The following is a 20,122-nucleotide window of genomic DNA, read 5'->3' on the forward strand; positions in this document are numbered from 1 at the left end:
GGGGGACGTGGAGGCATAAAGTCAAGGGAGAAGCCCATAGAGTGTCATAAAGTTGCTCCTGCTGCTAGCTCATGGACAGCTAATACTCACGAACTCCGGCTCTGCAAGATTCGGAAGGGAATGATTCAGATTCCTCTTGGCACAGCTACTAGAAGACGTACAAGTTCCCCACGTCACATCTACGGCGTCAAGCTCAGTTTGAGCCTGCGCAGTACGCTTGGCAATCAGGAAGTGAGTGCTTCTAATTGACTTCTCTTTTCTCCGTTGAAGTCTATGGGGTCGCTGTGTCCATTTCTTTTACTGTCTATGGCTTCAACTCTCTCCGTTGAAATCAACGGGGTCGCTGTGTCCATTTCTTTTACTGTCTATGGTTCCTACGCTAGGTCCTACCTCGTACGCCGACTTCCATCACCCGTGAACGCGCGTCGATCGTTGCCGGAAGTCAGATATTTTCATTTATAAAGTTTTAAACATGTATATTTTTACTACAAAACCGCACGGATTACCTTCAGAAGGCCTTCGTTTATCCCCCTGGAGCCGGATGGATTACTTTTGTGAAGGATGTATGCACATTTTGGGACTTGAAGGAGGTGGACCCCATTGCTTCACATTATATCCACTGAAGGGTCTAAGACATTTTCTAAAATAACTGAAAATGTGTTCGTCTGAAACAAGATTGACATATGCATCTCGAACGGCTTGAGGGTGAGTAATGCATGTGTTAAATATCATTTTTGACCGAACTATCCCTTTAAGGGAACCAAAAGTAACATTTTATGAATCGCTCATTAAGAAAACTGTTTTGATTAACCACTATTCTGAAGACTAGTGGCATGCCTCATTGCCTCCCCATCAATGTCCATTGTAAATACAAATTTCTAGTTATATTGTCATTTTCCATGTTTCTACTGTTTCTCAGCTTCCTAGTCATGCAGGAGAAAATAGCTGAGAACGACAGTGTACTTTCTCTTTCCTTTCCTTGTTCCTCATATCTCTTTGTTTTGGTCTTTAACACCAACCCCCCACCTTTATCTCTCTCATACACTCTCTTTCCTTTCCCTTTGTTTGTTCAGTTTCCCCTTTCTCACTTCCCACCCGACAACAGCTGCTGTGCTCTGATTGGCTGAGTTTCAGGAGGGGGTGGAACCATGTGACCTGTTGTGATATTTTCTTGCCTGCCTTGAACAAATCTCTCAGTTACAGAAGAGACGGGGACAGACGCACTCTCACATTCTATCCTCGGTGTCAAACAACACTGCTACGCGTTTAAAAAAAACATTATTGTATTGTATGTCCTCCTGGATTACAATTTCCATATTCCTTTAACAGAAAAAAACAGGAATATCTTTCTTTTTCTCTGTCTTCTTTTGGTTTTCTAAGCCTTTTGTGCCTGAACTGCCACCAGGGAAACGGGAACAACAGAGAAGGAAAAGAAAGAAAGCAAAACCGATAGACAGCATAGATCAGCCTGAGAGAGACGGATGTGTACGGAAGATGAGTCCGGCTTTAGAAGCCCTGATGGAGGGGTGTAGATACCCAGGGAAAGGAGAAATGAAGGGAGGGGTGATGTTGGAACCGTTTGTCCATCAAGTTGGCGGTCACTCTTGTGTACTGCGGTTTGGGGAACAGACTATCTGTAAACCACTAATACCTAGAGAACACCAGTTTTACAAGAGCCTGCCACCAGAGATCCGCAAATTCACACCACAGTACAAAGGTAAGTGGGCACTTGATCATTACAGCCAATCAGGCACATCTTGTTTATGTCCTATTGTGTGGCATAGTCTTCCTTTCTCTATCTTGCTTTCTATTTTGCTCTATCTTGCTTTCTATTTCGCTCTATCTGTGCATAAATTTGAATAACAAGTGCTTTAAATCATCGTTGTGAAGAATTTGAATAAGTTACACTGACTTAATTCCAACAGTTCTGCGTGACTCCTATAACAAGGCCACACAGACTTTCATATGCTGTAACTGATTGGATGGCCCTGGAGTTTTTATTTGAAATGACATTTAAATTGCCATAGATAGACAGACAGATTGATACATTTAAAAATGTAATGGATTGAAATGGTAGATTGAGTTATGCCACAAGAACACACAAAAACACTCACTTTTTGACACTCAGATTTATGCTCATGGCATCAGATGGAATATCATGTTCAGTTTTTTTAGTCTGGTATATTTAAACATACTCACCCACACAGACACTCTGGCATCTCTCGCAGTGTATTTGGCGGTGTCTTTGACTGGGCAGCGATGTAGGGCTAAAAAAAGCTGTCAGGCAGAGAGGATATGACATATAGGAAAGTATGTGCACACTCTCACATGCTTGAGCATACTTGCATTCTCTTAGACGCAAATATAAGGCTCAAATATGATTTAAAAAAATGTCTTGCTCACCATAAAGCCTAACACATCAAAGAGAGACTAAACACACATGTACTCTGACTCAGCAAGTATAGACCAAAGTGTGAATGAGCGTTGGTGCAGAGACGTGACATCACTGCTATTGATGTCATTGTTCTACCATGACTGCAGAGGTTGAGAGGCTGCAGGGTCCTAGTGCCTGGCAGGCTCCATCACATATACTTGCACACAAACACCACAGACAGGTTACAGCAGTTAAAGCTTCTGTTTTGTGATCAAAATGATTTGATTTAATGCTTATGCCATTCAATGTTAAAAAGATTTTGCTGTTCTCTTTCTTTCTCTGTGTGTACCCCCTACCCCACTCAGTTACCCATAATCCTCTTGTGACGCTTTGTTCCATCTATGGTTATCGTGAGATACCAGCTTAAATCATGTCTTAGGCCACATGCTACTTTGTATATGTATATTTTTGTATTTTATGTATTGATCTGTATTCCAAATGTATCAAAACAGTTTTCCAATTTGTTGCTGTTTGTAAATTTCAATGATACATTTTCTGTAAAACTTCTTATCTGCTTCTTATCTGTATTTGATATCTGATGTGGGAATCCTGCAGATGGTTTGTCCAATGAGTCGTAATAAAAAAGCTCATTGAATTGTACCTTCTCGCCTCCTGTGTTTTTTGTGTGTCTTTTTTTGCTTAGCACTAGAAGGCATGCAAAACACTCCTGCAGTCTTACATTTTCATGACAGTGTTGAATATTCACTATGTACACAATTACATTCTCTTCTCAAACCCTTGCTTTTATTTTGTTTTATGCATATTAAAGTACAGTTTAAGCCGGATTGGGTAAGAACTACACTTTTTTAATCATCATATGATTCATCATATTTGAATCATATGTTGTTTGTGTCAACGCAACATCCAATGTACTCATCATCTCTCTTTTTCTCTTTCTTTCCCTCGTGCTCTCTTCAGGTGTGGTGTCAGTGAGTTTTGAGGAAGATGAGGAGGGGAATCTGTGTTTGATAGCATACCCGCTTCTCAGTGATCCAGCTGATTTGGAAAACAAGGAGCCCTCTCCTGAGTGCGAGCCCAAGAATAAGCTTGTTAAGTGGGGGAAGAAAAAACCATCAGGCCTGCTCCCGGACGAAAGAGCCAGACAGAGTCGCAAAGAGGAGAAGGGCAAAAGGTGAGGGAGGGCACATGACTCAAAAATCTGGGATCAGTATGATTTTTAAAAATACAACTGTACATTGTTACAAAAATGTATATTTAGAATAAATGCTGTTCTTTTGAACTTTCTATTCTTCAAAGAATCCTGAAAAAAATATCACTGATTCAAAGAATAATATTAAGCAGTACAAATGTTTTGAACATGAAATGTTTTCTTGGATATTAGGATAATGTGACCGAATACTAGAGTAATGGCTGCTGAAAATTCAGCTTTGCCATCATAGGAATAAATTACATTTTAACGTATATTGAAATAGAAAACAGTTATTTTAAATTGTAATATTTCACAATATTACAGTTTTAAAATTATTTTTGATTAAATAAATAGTCTTGGTGAGCATAAGAGACTTCTTTTAAAAACAGCTTTTAAACAATTGTGTTTGTTGTATGTACAGTACATCCTTAACATGTAATTCAATGTTTAAGTACACACAAAAACGCATGAGGATTATAATTTGTTAACCCTTTCTCCTCTGATCTCTGCAGTAATCGGGATGATAAGGCAGAGGTATTGTACTTCAGCCTGGAAAAAGGAAACGTGGTTCCTCAGATCAAACACAACCCTTGGAGTCTTCAATGTCATCAGCAACATCTACAGAGGATGAAGGAGAACTCCAAACACAGAAACCAGCACAGTATCCTTTTTAACAAGTGAACACACAAATTACCACTGAATAATGATTAGAAAAGAATACCAGCACAAAATCTTATCATACGACATGCAAACACATTCATACAATCAGACATTCAACCGTGTTGTAGTATTTCCTCCTTGACTCCTGACCCCTCTTAGAATTTATTCTGCTGGAGAATCTAACATGGCGGTACCGGGTTCCATGCGTTCTCGATCTGAAAATGGGAACACGTCAGCATGGGGACGATGCCTCTGAAGAAAAGAAAGCAAATCAGATTCGTAAATGCCAACAAAGCACTTCCTCTTCTATTGGAGTACGCCTCTGTGGCATGCAGGTAATTACACATCTTCTAAATAGTCTATATACATGTGCACACCAAAAATGTTTTGAGGTATACACAAAATATGTAGTCATTTTTAAACTGTATAATTCACTGTTGTTCAGGCAACTGATTTTGTATATAGCCATGCTGGTTTAATGGTCGTAGTAGGGATGCAAGGGAGTAGTGCAAGTAGGGATCCCTAGTTTCTAGAATCACTCTTTGGTCTTTTTTCACATTATAAAATTATTTCAAGTCAGCTGTGTAATGTGAGAATGAAAATGTCCTGTCGCCAAGTAAACATTTTCGGGGTGATGCAAAACCTAATGGTCCTAATCACCCCATCAGAGTTTATTTTGTAATGACTGGCTTCCCTCCACGTTTTCTGCTGTGCATCGCTTTTTTTCACGCATTCCCACCAGTTATGTGCACCCCTGATTATATCTTATTAATGCAATGTGTTCTTTTTAATATTTTAGTGATTAGTAGTAAAACCCTAAGTCTAATTCTGATCTGTGTTTCTCTTAATAGGTGTATCACAACGCTACGGGGCAGCTGATATTCATGAATAAGTATCACGGGCGTAAGTTGAGTCTGGCCGGGTTCAAAGAGGCTCTGTGCCAGTTCTTCAGTGACGGCCGAGTTTTCCGCAGAGAACTTCTGACCCCAGTCTTGCAAAGACTAAGAGAAATGAGAGCGGTGCTGGAGGCCTGCGAGAGCTATCGTTTCTTCTCCTCCTCTCTTCTCGTCATCTACGACGGGGCTCCACCACCTGCACCATCTAGATCACGCCCCTCTCGTGGAGGAGAGGAGGAAGATGAGGAGGACGATGATGAAGATGATGACGATGATGACGAAGAGGGAGCCTACGGAGGGCGTCACGATCACTCCAGCGGCATTTCTCCAACGGTGGATGTTCGAATGATCGATTTCGCCCACACAACGTGCCGTGATTACGGAGAGGATGGCATCGTTCATGAGGGTGGAGATAGCGGCTACATCTTCGGCCTGCAGAATCTCATCAGCATTCTGTCACAGCTTGAGGAGCACAGCAATGACTAAGCGCTTGTGCGACATCTTACCGTGCATCTGCCATGCCATGCTTACCGTGGGCACCCTGAACATGCCATCAGGGGTTAAAGTTCACGCTTAGCTCGCCCCGCTCTGCTTTTTCAAAGCCTTAGCGGGGAGCAGTTACGTAGGCAAGGGTCAAAGGAAAATCCTGAATTCCTGGAATCCTTCAGGAGCTGAACGGACTAAACTGTTTTGTCATTTCTCGCTGCGGCGATGGAGTGCGGTCCCTCTCCACGCCTGTAGTTTCTGCTTGCCCTGAATCGCAGATGGGCGGCATTAGATGAGTTTCTGTGACATCTCATCTGCTCCTGTATCTTTATCTGTTCCTTCATCTATGAAAGATAAGAGACAAAAAGCTGATGCTTGCATTAAAAGAGCGGTTTATACAAAGACATTTGCAAAAACTTATGTTCTACACACCTTTGAAGAGAGGTGTGTTTGTAGCAACTGTAGCACAATCATAAATTGTAATGAGAAACAACTTAGCAACATACATGAAGGTGCTTTAGAAACACTAACCTGCAGGACTCAAGGGAAGAGACTTACTCTGTGCTTGTAGGGAATGATGGGTTTGTGGGAAAGGGAATTTGCATAGTCCTTTCCACATTCCGGATCATAAAAGACTTTTTCTCTTGGACATATTAATATATCTCAGTGTCTTGGATCCTCTTCATTCCATAGCCATGTGTTGAAGATTAGCATCCTCACTCCAGAGACTTTAAAGAGAGCCCTATTTATTTATAAGAATATTTCTATCAAACGTGAATGGAAATGTGACATTCCATCCTTTAGTTCTACCGTATGTTGTAAGTGATATAGGTAGATAAATGATTTTTATGTCATGGTTTTCTCTGTTTTGACATCATGAAACAAAATAAAGAGAAATCTGTTTTGTTGTGGTACATTTTGAAGCCTATTATTTCTCTGTGTGTTTGTTTTGTACAAAATAAGATTATGACATATCCCTTTGACTTGTCTCAATAAAACAACTACAAAGTACCAAAAGCCAACTAATATTAGCTCTCTGGTTAGCGCAAATGTTTGTTTACTTGAAACAATTGGCCAAGCAGCAAGTCCTCCAAAGGCAGAATAAATTTTGTCAAAGACTTGTGTAAATGGCAATGTATTTGTACAGCAGGCTCAGACCCTGGTTAGGGAACATGGTTCAAATATAGGCCGTTGCTATTGATATGAAATATAACGAAGTGAAAGGCTTTTTAAACCACAAATAAGCAACATCACTTTCATTTGACAGAAAGCACTGGATTCAGACATCAGATGTACAACTCACTGCTGCTTTATAGGCATAATACCGGTTTGCTAAACCTTTCACTAAAAGCTTTCCGCAAGCACTCTCTAAGCCTGCTATTTGTGCGTGTGTGCGCAGGAGTGAGGGGGGATTTGAGCTGGGGGACATGAGGAAACGCATATTAGAACTGCATACATGCAAACTGTTTGTTCGTTTCCTCATGTCACCTCCCTTGAGTAAGGATTTTGTGGAATACGTTAGTAGATATTGTGTTTTGGTGCATTCACCATATACAGTATGTGTGTCCTCTTGTGGCCTTGGCGCAGTCTGAGACTGTCTCAGCTGTTCTAGCCCTCACATTCCTGAGTAAAGCTCTGGATTACATTCTAAATGCCGGAAAACTACTCGTGAATGGGAAACACCATCGCCACATTTCTAATCAGGTCAGCATGTGAATGCCCGTCTGGAAGAGAGTAATTCGTTTAAAACCGAAACTATTGCCAGGTAACAAACACTAAGTGGAAAATATACATGGAATGTTGTTGTACAAGAGTCATCCAAAACAGAGCATGGATTAAAACAAAAAACAAAGAACTGCTACGTCATGATTGCTACATTTTTCCCTCGAAACAGGAAACATCTGATTACTCAGATTACTTTGAATGCCTTAAATAGTTTAGCTTTTCTCCACATTTGTGTATATACATTTTTCTCCACAGAAATGTAATTGAAAACCTCTGTCTTCAAACTCCTGAGTTATGGTAATTATGCACTTCCAGCTTAATTTAGTCTAGTTGTAATTGCTGACATTTGAGTGTAATGTTATGTTGGCTGTGACTAAAGTGGTTAGATTTATTTTGAACATTTGTGTGCTGTCTGCATGATTTTTTTTTTTTTTTTTTTTTTACAGCTCCCATGACATCCCTTCTCATCTGTTGCTGTGAGCATGTTTGTAATAATGATGGATTACTATGGAGCTAGATCCATAAAGTGAACGGGAAAAAAAAGATACTTGGCCCAAAAACCCACAAATGTTTTTGGGGCATAAACTGAAAAAAAGCAGAAATAGACTATATATAGGCCATAATGTTAATATAGGCCATATCTTCCCTGTTATGTAATACTAATGTGCATAGAGTGCTCTATATGTGTACATATGTATGTATATATATATATATACACTAGTACATACACACATATGTAGCAAAATATGTATATTATGTGCTACCGGAATGCTTACACAATATGTTCATTATCTGATTATCTACTTAATTGCCTTGTCCATCCTTATCAACAAGGCCACAGGAATAGTGAAGCACTTAAACTGTAAGCTAAACTTCTGTACTACAAACTCCCATTGTCTGTGTCCCAGATAAGGTTGTATTTTTAACTTGTTCCTTATATGTACTTTGGTACTAAGACTTTAAGAATGTGTGTAAGCACTTTATTCACAGGACATTTAGCTGGACACTCTGATGTAATGATTAAACAGAACACAGGACAGCAGTCAGGTGTTTATTGTCTATACCCGTTCCACTAATTTGAATAAAATAATAAAGATGCATAAAGACAGAATGAATAATAGCATTAGAGTGACAAATAAAATGGGAGGGAGACAGAGGTATTGGCTTTGGGGTAAGAAGGAAGGGAGAATAGAGCAAAAGAGAGAGTTATTTAATCTGACTGTGAAGATGAACATTCAGTTCTGGGCAAAGTTCATTATACTGCTGACAAACATTATGGACAACAACATCACCAACAGAGCAGAGAACACACATACATACATATTAGTATGTTTTTTCATTGTTGTTGGGCTGTTTTTTCAATCCCTGATGTTTCAGATGAGATGACCATAGCAAATATTCTCTTATTTTATAATTTCTCTTATTTTGTTCTGATGAACTCAATTAGTCTGTTTGAGATTAAGGGGTATTTAGGGCTGTGTATGATAACTTTCATAATGTGCAGAACTGATTCTTTACCCTTTTGCCATAAATGAAGTTCTACACTATTCAAATGAAATGGTGACTTAATAGTTTTGATCTATGACTAACACAATTTACAATCTCAAAATGACGTCCAAATGTTCCACTAATGAATCATCACACACAGCAAGTCCCACAGAGAGCTGACGGCTATGTGTGTGTCATGTAACAACAGAGGCGATGGCGGCCCATAATCTGGAATAATCTGGTATAATCCAAATCTGTTTACTACCGATGTTCCCAGTAGAACTGGTAGTAAAGGACAATTAGGGTCTCCTTCTGAAGTTTTATCTCATGTTTGTTTGTTTTTATTTTAAAACAGGCTCCAAAAGAAACTGACACATGGGATCGAGTAGCCTACTTTTGTGTTTTCCAGAATCTTCTTGGTTTGTGTTTATACATGAATATATGTAAAGGTTGCTTGTAATGGTCTGGGTGTGTGTTACTTTAAGAGCCATGTTTGGGTTTCCCTGAGCCTTGCATTTGTGGGAGAAAGACGGAGGTGAATATATGCTGCGGCATTTGGTTCTGCTTTGTGCTTTTTTTAAAACAAAATCGTTACCGTGTTAACCTGTCTCATGTGGATCATTTACAATGCACTAGGTTACAATGTGTGTAGGTGGTTACAGGATCCTATGATCCAACTGCCTCTAACATGACACTGTCATCACTGGTCATCAAAACCCCCTTGACATCACAGCCTTCCCACTTATCTGAGGAGACATGGAGTATGGTGAAATCCAAACTGGAAATCCTTCTGAGAATAGCATGGTTGTGTTGGCATGTGGTGTGTGGTGGTTACACCCATTCCCTCTCTGTATAACACACACAAGATGGAAAAGAAAAGGGTGTGACCACCACACGCCACACATTCCTTAAAAAGAAAGTGAGACTTATATGGAAATTTGAGTAAATCGTATGTAAAATCATTCATAAGTCCATTCATTTGGAAAGTGTCCCATTTAAGTGAGGTGACTTATATTGACACAAAATATTAAACATCAAAACTGGCTTATGATTGGAATAATGTGATAAGAATAAACTATTGTCTTGTCTGTTTTTAAATCAATGTCTTACATAATTTTTGGACAGTTTATTGTGTCTCACACAGGCCCTTACTGTAATGTGTTATGGGATGGATAAGAGAGTCAATTACAGAATGAGAGATAACCGTTTATCATAAGCATTTTTGTTGACGCAGCGTTCTCATTATTGTCGCATAGGCTGAGAGTGACCTGATATTAACTCTGGTCTCAGTACTCAGACTGTCTCTAGTTTGTTTCTTTTAACACTTTTATTATCCGTGCTCTCTTATATTGAAAACAACATTCATATTCACAAATGCATGTAACAGGTTATAAAAACCACGAAAGCCTGCCTGCCATGGATAAGACTGAGACTATAATTTTGACAACATCAGTGACCTTTGACATTTTAAGACAGTAGGTCTGACCAAATAAAGTCTGATATTGTCTGGTAGGTTAAATTGTGATTGTGGAATGTGAAGATCTAAGTCTGATTGTGTGAAAGAAGAAATAAAGGGAAGAGGGATACCGAAATTACAGAGATACCTTGTGATGCTGTCCTATAAGGGCAAATTTAGTTACGTAAACACAATAGACACTGTCCACTGTTCAGCAGTGTGTGTGTGTGTGTGTGTGTGTGTGTGTGTACTATAGTATGTAGCTATTTGCATTGTATTAGGTTGTATTAGGATCAATTCCCCATCAAAACACCAACACCAATGATATCCACAACACGTCTTGTTTTTGAATTACCATGGTCTATCCAACTCTTGCAATGTGGTACTCAGTGAGTGACAGTGTATACGCCAGAAAAATGACAAAAAATACTAGCCATAGACAAGCATCTATTTTGCTGAATACATGGAGCCCTCTGCTGGTTAGAGAAATGAACTGTGGAACAGAAAAACATGAATTTATTTTAACTTTAAACTAATGGCTCCACGACACCACTGATCGAAAGTGAAAACTGCTCGTTTAATTTAATTGGATTTGATTGGATTGGATTTAATTGAACATCATTAATAAGACTGATTCGCTGACTTTGAATTCTTCCAATTTGGCCTTTGAAAATAAGGAAGGCTCTGAGAAAATCTCTGAAAGTTATTTGTTTTTATTTATTCTTTTATTTTGGATAAAGATAATTAGGATAAAAAATAATAAAGGAAGTCTGCTGAGTTGGTGATTAAGCTTCATAAATGTTTTCAGCTTTGAAAACAAGACCAAGACAGATAACAAGACAGTTAATAATGTTGAGAATAGCCTCTCAGTTTGGCCTCGCAGCTTCAATATAATCAATAATATAAGAGCAGAATTTGATTTTAGAATCGCTGAAGTGAAAACTAATGTATCTTTAACAATATAAAATAATTAAAATGTCATAAGTGGACGTCCATTTGCTCTGGATACATTAAGGCGCAAGCCTTTTTAACCGGAAGTACATGATAATTTAATTTATTGTTTAGCGTTCCCCCTTTTTAACTTTCTTCATAACTCTTAAACTTTATTTATTTTTGTCATAACAATAAATATTCTAAATGATATACTAATTATTTGAAGAATACAATCTATTTAAACGTAACTCAATTAAATAAAATTAATTTACACAAAATGAAAACAAACACTTTAAATACTAATCTAACCACTTGAACGGGTAGCTAAGTTAACTTTTAAAATTATAATGTTTTCTTTACTTTGTAGCCCTAGATATTAAAAAATCGAAGTGAAATTATTCTACAAAGAGACACACAGCGGCCATTTGATCAAATCACAGGACGTGAAACAGAAGATCAACTCGCTGTACATCTGACGTGTGGTAGAGTATATGTAGTGTTGACGTGTCTCTAAAGCGCTCTCCTCCCTTCAGCTCTCTCGCTTCAGTCTTTCTCTCTTACCCGGGCGGCGAAGCGCACCGGCAGGGCTGTAATATCCATTTACAGCTCGGTGGGACTCCAGATAGTGACCGTGATTTCAGGGAACCGTCACCATGGGGAGTGAGTAGATGGGCTTTAAGTGTTTCTCGTATGTTTAATGGAGTTAATTAATGTAATTCTGCTGTAATATCACACTCGAGTTCTGTTAGCATTATTAGCATGCTAGCCAGACAGCTTTCTTTGATTTGGGACCTGAAAGATTGGTATCAGATGCGTGTACTTTTTCATATTTATTTAGATCTATATTTTACTGCAAGTAAAATGTTTCTCAATTTCCTTATGTTTTGTTGTGATTCGTATGTGAATTTACATGTATATTGCTTTTCTGGGGATTTAAAGGTAGCGGGCAGCTAGTGTTAGCCTGTTAGCTATTTTCTTTACACATCTGTATGGCTTTGTAGTACCACAAAATTGTAAAGGACACCTTAAAATATATATAATTAAAGGACATTTAACGGCTTATATTGTCATACCAACTTGTTTAGAGTTCAGTTGGATTGCCAGATCAGAGGGAAGCGGTCAGATATTACCCAGTCTAGCAAATAGGCATGCTGGTTAATTGAATCTAATTGTGTTTAACTTGATAATTAATTGGCACTTCATGAATACGCATACACAGATTCAGAGAAATCGTTGTGTTATTAGGTCTGTTGTACTTTACGTATTATTGTATAAAATGTCGAAACTGTGAGTTTAGCCTGTCAGTTTAATGATGACGACGCTTTAGATTGGACAGCATCTCCCTACTGTTGTCCTCTGGGAAGAAAGTCTCAGTATAAACAATTTTCGCCTCATAATGAGGTGTTAATATGTAATATTGGAATATGGTTCAGTAGATGTTATGTTGCATTTAATAAAATTGAAATTTGATGGTACCAAATCAATGCTTTGTGTAACATTTCTCTTGTTCTTCCATTTCTAGTTAAGTTCTTGGAGGTAATAAAACCGTTTTGTGCGGTTTTGCCAGAAATCCAGAAACCAGAAAGAAAGGTATGACATTGTACACCACAAATAGCATGTGGTATTTTTTTATTTATAAGATAACGCATGTAAAAACCTGCATTTTAAACCCATACTTGTGCTTGTCAATCAGATCCAGTTCAGAGAAAAGGTGCTATGGACTGCTATCACATTGTTCATCTTCCTTGTTTGCTGCCAGGTAAGTTTGATTTCTCAATGTATAAAAAAAAATGCACATAAGTACTTGGCTTGCTAATGCTTAAGTGCTCCAGATATGTTCAGTGTAAAAAAAAAAGTTAAGAGCTCATTTAATATTCTGTTTTTCTCCATCTCTCAGATCCCGCTGTTTGGGATCATGTCTTCAGATTCAGCAGATCCATTCTACTGGATGAGAGTCATCTTGGCCTCCAACAGAGGTAAGTCTGTTTCTGTACATGCAAGATTATGATTTTATGGTTTGCAGTGTTCAATTCACCATTGATATTATTGGTCTACACTACCACCTAATAGTCATGTTAATAGCTAGTTTATTAAAGCATGTAATATACACTGCTGTTCAAAAGTTTGAGTCAAAAGAGAGAAATTTTTATCCAGCAAGGATGCATTAAATCGATCTCAATTTTTAGTAAAGACATTTGTAATGTTATAGAAGATTTCCATTTTGAAATAAATGCTGTTCTTTTAAACTTTCAATTCTTCAAACAATCCTGAAAAAAAGGAAGCATGTTTTCAGCATCGAAGATAAAAAAAATTCTAAATCATTTAAAATCTTATTGAGCCCAAACCGAATAACTTTTACCAAGTTTGAGTAAAAGCAGTTTAGTCTATTTTCATCTGTGCTCAATGATTACCTATAATTTGTGAATAGAACGTATGTTTAGTTGGTTCTGTGGTGTTCTCATGATGTTAGGTATTGGGGGTTGTCCATTTTATTAATGACCGTGTTTTTCAGGTACTCTGATGGAGTTGGGTATCTCTCCCATTGTGACCTCTGGTCTGATCATGCAGCTGCTAGCTGGAGCTAAAATCATTGAGGTCGGAGACACGCCTAAAGACAGAGCGCTCTTCAATGGAGCTCAGAAACGTGAGATTTTGTTTATTTTTAGTGTTTTGCATTTAAATAGTTAAATATTATTGAGTTATGGATTCCAGTTGTTATATTGATGATAATGGCAATTATTTGAATGTTTTTTCAGTGTTTGGTATGATCATCACCATTGGCCAGGCTATTGTGTACGTCATGACTGGAATGTATGGAGACCCTTCAGAGATGGGTGCTGGCATCTGTCTGCTGATCATCATTCAGGTAAAAAAGCATGCTCAAATACACACAAAATGACGTGAGTTTTATTTGTCATATGGAGAGGCTTTTCTTGGGCTTGTGATTAGAGAGTTTGTAAATTAATAAAAGACTTCTGAAAGAAATCTATGTACTCTTCCTGTAGTTGTTTGTGGCCGGTCTGATCGTGCTGCTGCTGGATGAGTTGCTGCAGAAAGGTTACGGTTTGGGCTCTGGTATCTCTCTCTTCATCGCCACAAACATCTGCGAGACGATCGTATGGAAGGCATTCAGCCCAACCACAGTCAACACTGGCAGAGGTATGAGTTTAGGACACTGCATCTTGTTTTAAACCATTCTTTGGCGATGTAGACTGAATTCCATTTGTGCATATTCAGGTACTGAGTTTGAGGGAGCCATTATTGCTCTGTTCCACCTGTTGGCCACTCGTACTGATAAAGTACGGGCTCTGAGAGAGGCCTTTTACAGACAGAACCTGCCCAACCTCATGAACCTCATCTCTACAGTCTTCGTCTTTGCCGTTGTCATATACTTCCAGGTCAGTCTTTTTTGTATTGTTTTGTTGCAAATTAATTAGAGCCATAATATGCAAGACTTTTATTTAATAATGGAGTTAGGGCTGGGCGATAAAACTGTATCTGTATTTATCGACGGTACACCATTGTCGGTAACAATATAAAAAAATTTCCGATAGCGCTCGATTTTCATTAAAATGAAACCACCACAACGTTGCCCAATATCAAATTGGCAAACGTAATGAAAGCGGAACGAAACTGTGCTACTCATTGTTTTGTGCTTCGCGGACATTTTATCAGTTCGGATCAATGTCAGTGCAGCGCGAGCCGATCTTGATCAAGCGACACTGTTACTACACAGCGCTAAGACATCCAGTAAAGGAAGCATTTGAGCATTTAAATTCGCCACAGAAGTAATAACATCGCTGCAAGATCTAGTGAGAAGCATTCACATTTCTCTGTTATTAACAGATCAAACAGCGCTGGCGTGGAAACCAGGAGAAACATTGTGCCATGAATGAACTAGTTATAGGCTTTAAGTCCATAGATCTGTAACATTAACCATAGAAGTTTGGCAGGAGTGGTAAAATGCTTTCAAGTAACGTTACGTCTCACATGTTTTTCCAGCACTTCAAAACTCAAATAATATCATATTTAAATGTTATTTTTAATGTGATTACCAAAGCATTATTTGTTCATCGTTCAAAGATTACCCCCATTTATAAAACTAAAAGTTTTAAGATGTAGGAAGATTTTACGCCGGTCAAATGCACTCGGGCGCCGCATGATTAACATCGCGCAACATCAGCATCACACGGAACGCACATGTAAGAAACCTTGTGAATTACGGCCGTTTCACACCGCAAACGTGAGCAGCGCGTATTATTTCTGACGTACATATTAATCAATGAGTGCATTCACACCGGGAGCAGGAGCAGCGGTGAAGCGCGTGTGTCGGCGCAGAGTATTTTTGCTGCACTGCTCACGCTCAATTAAAGTGAAAGCACACTTTTGATGTACAAAATAAATATGATTTCACACAAAAGTGCCCAAAATGCACAGAATTTGCATGTCTGGTGTGTTTTAACAAGAACTGGAGTATATGTCAGAAAAGAAAATGAATTTTCTTTTTGAAATAAACACATTTTTTTAATTGGATATTGGATGTGAAAAGAAGGAAATGGTTCCTCCATAACACTGCACTTTAGATGTTTGTGAATTTCCCACACCAGGAGTAATTTATATAGTCCTATTTTATAGCGATTACTGTTCAAAAATGTTCTATGTAAAATGTTCTACTAAAGAAAAGAGAGAAAATAAATATTTGTGTGTGCTGTAAAGTGGTTAGAAAAAATGAAATCGGAATCGGCTAAAATCGGTATCGGCAGGTCAAACTCTGAAAAATCGGAAATCGGAATCGGCCTAGAAAATTGTAATCGGTGCATCTTTGTAATATTATTTAAAGCTGCAGTCCGGCATTTTTCCTCTTTGTCGCCATCTCTGTTCGAAATCTGCAATTGCAGTCATTCGCGGAATTATCAACTTTACGTGGGTTGTACTTCAACACCCTCGACACGGCGCAGCGCGGATGAACACAGTGTTTGAGGAGAGTGTGCAGCTGTCAGTCACCGCGCCGATGTGGATATTGTCATTCAGAATCACAGATTATTCTTTTTGGAAGTATGACCAACATAACAATTTTCACCGGGAAATGTCATCTGAACTAGTAAGAAACATTCACTTTTGTTCTGGTTCTGACATTGCAGTAAATCGCGCTGATTAAATCTAACAATTGCTTATAAGTTATCATTTCACGCAAAACCGTGTAAAGTAGCTATACTATGTTCTCTAATTGTTAATGTTAACAACGTCAGCATTGCGTGACTACATCATGTAATGTCCTTCCGATATTATCCTTGTTTTCGCATGGGTCCGGTTGCAGTCTCTTTTTTTCTGTAGCCACTCCGAAGTCCGAACGAAGTCTTTTGCATGTTACAGCGGGTGAGTCTCTAGTTGTCACTGATGATGATCGTCGTTTGAACCTTTCTGGATCCGCCATCAAATTGATAAGTTTAATTATATCAAGTGCTGTGAGAAAAGGCTATAAATCTCCACCTCCAACATCCTCACATGCAATATAGCTTATACTAGCCGAGACTCCTTCTTTATGTGTACAGATGTGACGTAATGACGCAAAGACATGCTCGAATCTCCCGCGGAAATCCACCAGTACCACTAAAATTAAAAACATTATTACAAGCTTACCGTTTTGCATCGAGCTAAGGCAAGCAGATAGTTTTGAACACTGGCTGGTTATGTATTTTATCAAATATGTATTTTGGATAATTTTTAACCCAAAAAAAGCTACGGACAGCAGCTTTAAGTTCAAGAGTTTCTTTAACACTTTTTTTTTTCTTAATATAAGACATAAAGAAGATATTTTTGTTTACATTTTATTTTTGTTTTTGACTTCTATAACTAATATAATTTGTTGTTCGCCTTAATAATGTGGATAAATAAATAAAAAAATTCAATAATTATCGATACTGAACGATATGAAACATTATATTGTGATATTTTTTTTAGCTATATTGCACAGTCCTAAATGGAGTTTAGATTTAATTGCAGCAAAACTACTTGATGAATATAATAAAAGACTATATATGTACATGTTTTTTTGTTCATTATGTCTTGATAAATGTTCATATATTTATGCATGTTTTTTAAATTATTTTTATTTTGTAACTTAGCACCTTTAACAAGTGTATTGGTTTCTGTTAATTTAATATTGTATATTTATTTTTCTTGTCATTAATTGTTTTGTGTAATGCTTTGGTAATATTGTACATAAACACAATCATGCCACTGAAGTACTTTAAAATTAAAAATTAAAATGGTTTTGTACAGGGCTTCAGAGTCGACCTGCCCATCAAGTCTGCACGTTACCGTGGCCAGTACAACACATATCCCATCAAGCTGTTCTACACCTCCAACATTCCCATCATCCTGCAGTCTGCTCTGGTTTCGAACCTTTACGTCATCTCTCAGATGCTCTCCACCCGCTTCAGCGGGAACTTTCTGGTCAACCTCCTGGGAACTTGGTCTGTAAGTGTCACCAATGCTTCTTTTTTTTTTTTTTGTGTACCTTGTATTGAATTTGACACTATATTTATTGTGCAAATCCAGAGCATGTTTATAGGAAACAGTCTGAAAACAAGTTGGATATAGAAAAGAAAACCTTCCTTAAAGCATATCTATTTTTTGTTGTAGGATACATCATCTGGTGGCCCGGCTCGTGCCTACCCTGTAGGTGGTCTGTGTTACTTTCTGTCTCCTCCGGAGTCGTTTGGTTCTGTGCTTGATGACCCAGTCCATGCAGTGATCTACATTGTATTCATGCTGGGATCCTGTGCCTTCTTTTCTAAGACCTGGATTGAAGTTTCTGGATCATCTGCCAAAGATGTGAGTCACTAGCGCTTGTTCATTTATCAACACTTAATTTGATTATTTGGTATGAAGTTGTAATGGGGTGTGTGTGTGTTTTAGGTGGCCAAGCAGCTGAAAGAACAGCAGATGGTAATGAGGGGACACAGAGAGACCTCCATGGTTCATGAACTCAACAGGTGAGCTGCAAACACACTTGCTCTGTAAGCTTAGCTTGTAAATACTTGATTATCAGGACCTTCATTCACCTCACGCTTTCTCTTTCTGTTATTCAGGTACATCCCCACAGCTGCAGCATTTGGTGGACTGTGTATCGGAGGCCTTTCAGTAATGGCTGACTTCCTGGGTGCCATCGGCTCTGGAACAGGAATCCTATTGGCTGTTACCATCATCTATCAGTACTTTGAGATATTTGTTAAGGAACAGAGTGAAGTCGGCAGCATGGGAGCGTTACTCTTCTAAACAAGGACACTGACAAATCACACACACACACATACTTGCTGACACCTTGTAAAACACTTTTATCATTTTTATGATTGTTGTTGTCTTCTTTTTTTTTTTTTGGTGTGATTTGAGCATTAAAAATGGTCTGTCACGAGTGCCGTCTTGGGAGAATGTGTTCTTAGCCTCTAGTTCAGGCCGAGTTTGTTCTCCTATTTGTCAGAAGTGGCAAAATGTTTCTAAAATTCAGTGATGAAGCTGAACTTCAGTGATTGGACAGTAAAGATGGACTCTGTGAGCTCTGACTAGGAATATTCAGGAATTTTCCCTTTTCATCAGTCTGTCCTTCCTCAGTCTCCATGAATCCCTTCATTCACCCTTTGCTTTATTTCCTGTCTGAACCTAGTTATGCCTGGTAAAAGGATTTTCCAGAAAGGATTGCTAATGCTGGATGAGTGATTTACTCAACACTGCCAATTTTGTCTCCACACACACACAAACTGTCTCAGTTTGTCAGTCATATCTATCTTATGTGAAGCTAACAGGCTTTTTTTTGTGTCCATAATAGCTATTGTTTAGGCTCATAACTACTCATGCCATATTTAATCATAGAAATTGTGATGGTTTAGTAATAGTTAGAGGTCTGAGAACCAAACAGGTGCCTGGTTTCCAGCCAGCAGAATAGCTTGTCAATTCTAAACAAGACAGTATCACAACAGAGGAAATGCAATACACAGTGTGGCACCAATAGTGTGGTGTTTTGTTTGTTTTTTGTGTGGTGTGTGTGTGTACACAAGCTGGAATCCTTTTGTACAGAATACATCAGTGAGAGCTTAATTGGCAGACAGAACTGGTTACACCTAAAGTCTGTTTACTTTCTAAATTAAGCCATTTCTACTGTATCATTGTGTGTCTGTATATATGACATTTAATGCAGTGCGCAACCATGTAAAATAGACCCTTTTTCTTTTTTTTCTGACTGTAAAAAGAAATGTTCCGAACAAATATATTCAGCAAAGACTGATCATTCTCAATAAAAACTCATTTTTTGGGAGAGGAGATTGTTTCATTTGTGTCTGTGAGAATGGCTAAATAGACCTTTAATGATTAAACATGGCTCAGATTATTTATTTTGGCACTTGAAATAAATTTAATTATGCAGGTTTCTGTAAAATGTCTAAAGCACCTCTCAAGCCCTCTGCATTGTGTTAGTTATTATGTTTAACTGAAAGAATTGCCACGTTTAAGGAACTCCAGTATAATATGGTATGGCTTTTTCCTTTTCTGAAATTTGGGCAAAAGCTGATGGGATGTTCAGAGTTTGTGTTAGTGACTTATGTTGTTTATTCATATTTAAGACTAAGAGTACTGTTCGTTTCATTGGCTCTTTTTAAATTTCACAACAATTATAGTAAAGTAAAATGCTTTCCAAAAACGCGCACTCAAAGGAATGGGTTTATTCTATTTTTGCAGGCATTCTGAGAGGCAAAAATTTGGGGCCCTCGTCTACTGTATATGACGTCATGTTTTTGAAGTCCTCCCCCTGGGCGACCTACCTGGGTTGTTGAAAGCTTTACTGTCTATGGTTGAAAGCGGCATGCGGTGAAAGATTGATAGGAGGACGGATAGATCAA

The 20,122-nt window shown here is 38.3% G+C and overlaps 2 protein-coding genes across 2 annotated transcripts; both read left to right on the forward strand.

Moving 5' to 3' along the window:
• The first annotated feature begins 1,186 nt into the window (after positions 1-1,186).
• Positions 1,187-6,540, forward strand: ip6k2b (inositol hexakisphosphate kinase 2b). The gene is made up of 5 exons (XM_056253862.1): positions 1,187-1,717; positions 3,353-3,566; positions 4,097-4,245; positions 4,404-4,579; positions 5,096-6,540. The coding sequence occupies exons 1-5, from the start codon at positions 1,495-1,497 to the stop codon at positions 5,624-5,626; spliced, it is 1,293 nt and encodes a 430-aa protein (XP_056109837.1). The 5' UTR covers positions 1,187-1,494; the 3' UTR covers positions 5,627-6,540.
• Positions 6,541-11,729: 5,189 nt separating this feature from the next.
• Positions 11,730-19,542, forward strand: sec61a1a (SEC61 translocon subunit alpha 1a). Its single transcript, XM_056253863.1, has 12 exons — positions 11,730-11,888; positions 12,751-12,818; positions 12,922-12,987; positions 13,126-13,204; positions 13,741-13,872; positions 13,985-14,094; positions 14,234-14,387; positions 14,466-14,626; positions 17,511-17,708; positions 17,874-18,065; positions 18,150-18,226; positions 18,323-19,542. The coding sequence occupies exons 1-12, from the start codon at positions 11,882-11,884 to the stop codon at positions 18,507-18,509; spliced, it is 1,431 nt and encodes a 476-aa protein (XP_056109838.1). The 5' UTR covers positions 11,730-11,881; the 3' UTR covers positions 18,510-19,542.
• Positions 19,543-20,122: the final 580 nt, after the last annotated feature.

The sequence above is a fragment of the Rhinichthys klamathensis genome, unplaced genomic scaffold, assembly GCF_029890125.1.
Source record: "Rhinichthys klamathensis goyatoka isolate OS25496 unplaced genomic scaffold, OSU_Roscu_1.1 h1tg000109l_1, whole genome shotgun sequence".
NCBI lineage: Eukaryota > Metazoa > Chordata > Actinopteri > Cypriniformes > Leuciscidae > Rhinichthys > Rhinichthys klamathensis.

Excerpts from the sequence above, each read along its gene's own strand:
- ip6k2b (XM_056253862.1), top strand. The coding sequence starts at position 1,495 with ATGAGTCCGGCTTTAGAAGCCCTGATGGAGGGGTGTAGATACCCAGGG. Across the intron at positions 3,567-4,096 it reads AAAGAGGAGAAGGGCAAAAG|TAATCGGGATGATAAGGCAG; the intron begins GTGAGGGAGGGC and ends TGATCTCTGCAG. Across the intron at positions 4,580-5,095 it reads TACGCCTCTGTGGCATGCAG|GTGTATCACAACGCTACGGG; the intron begins GTAATTACACAT and ends TTCTCTTAATAG.
- sec61a1a (XM_056253863.1), top strand. Across the intron at positions 12,819-12,921 it reads TCCAGAAACCAGAAAGAAAG|ATCCAGTTCAGAGAAAAGGT; the intron begins GTATGACATTGT and ends CTTGTCAATCAG. Across the intron at positions 12,988-13,125 it reads TCTTCCTTGTTTGCTGCCAG|ATCCCGCTGTTTGGGATCAT; the intron begins GTAAGTTTGATT and ends TCCATCTCTCAG.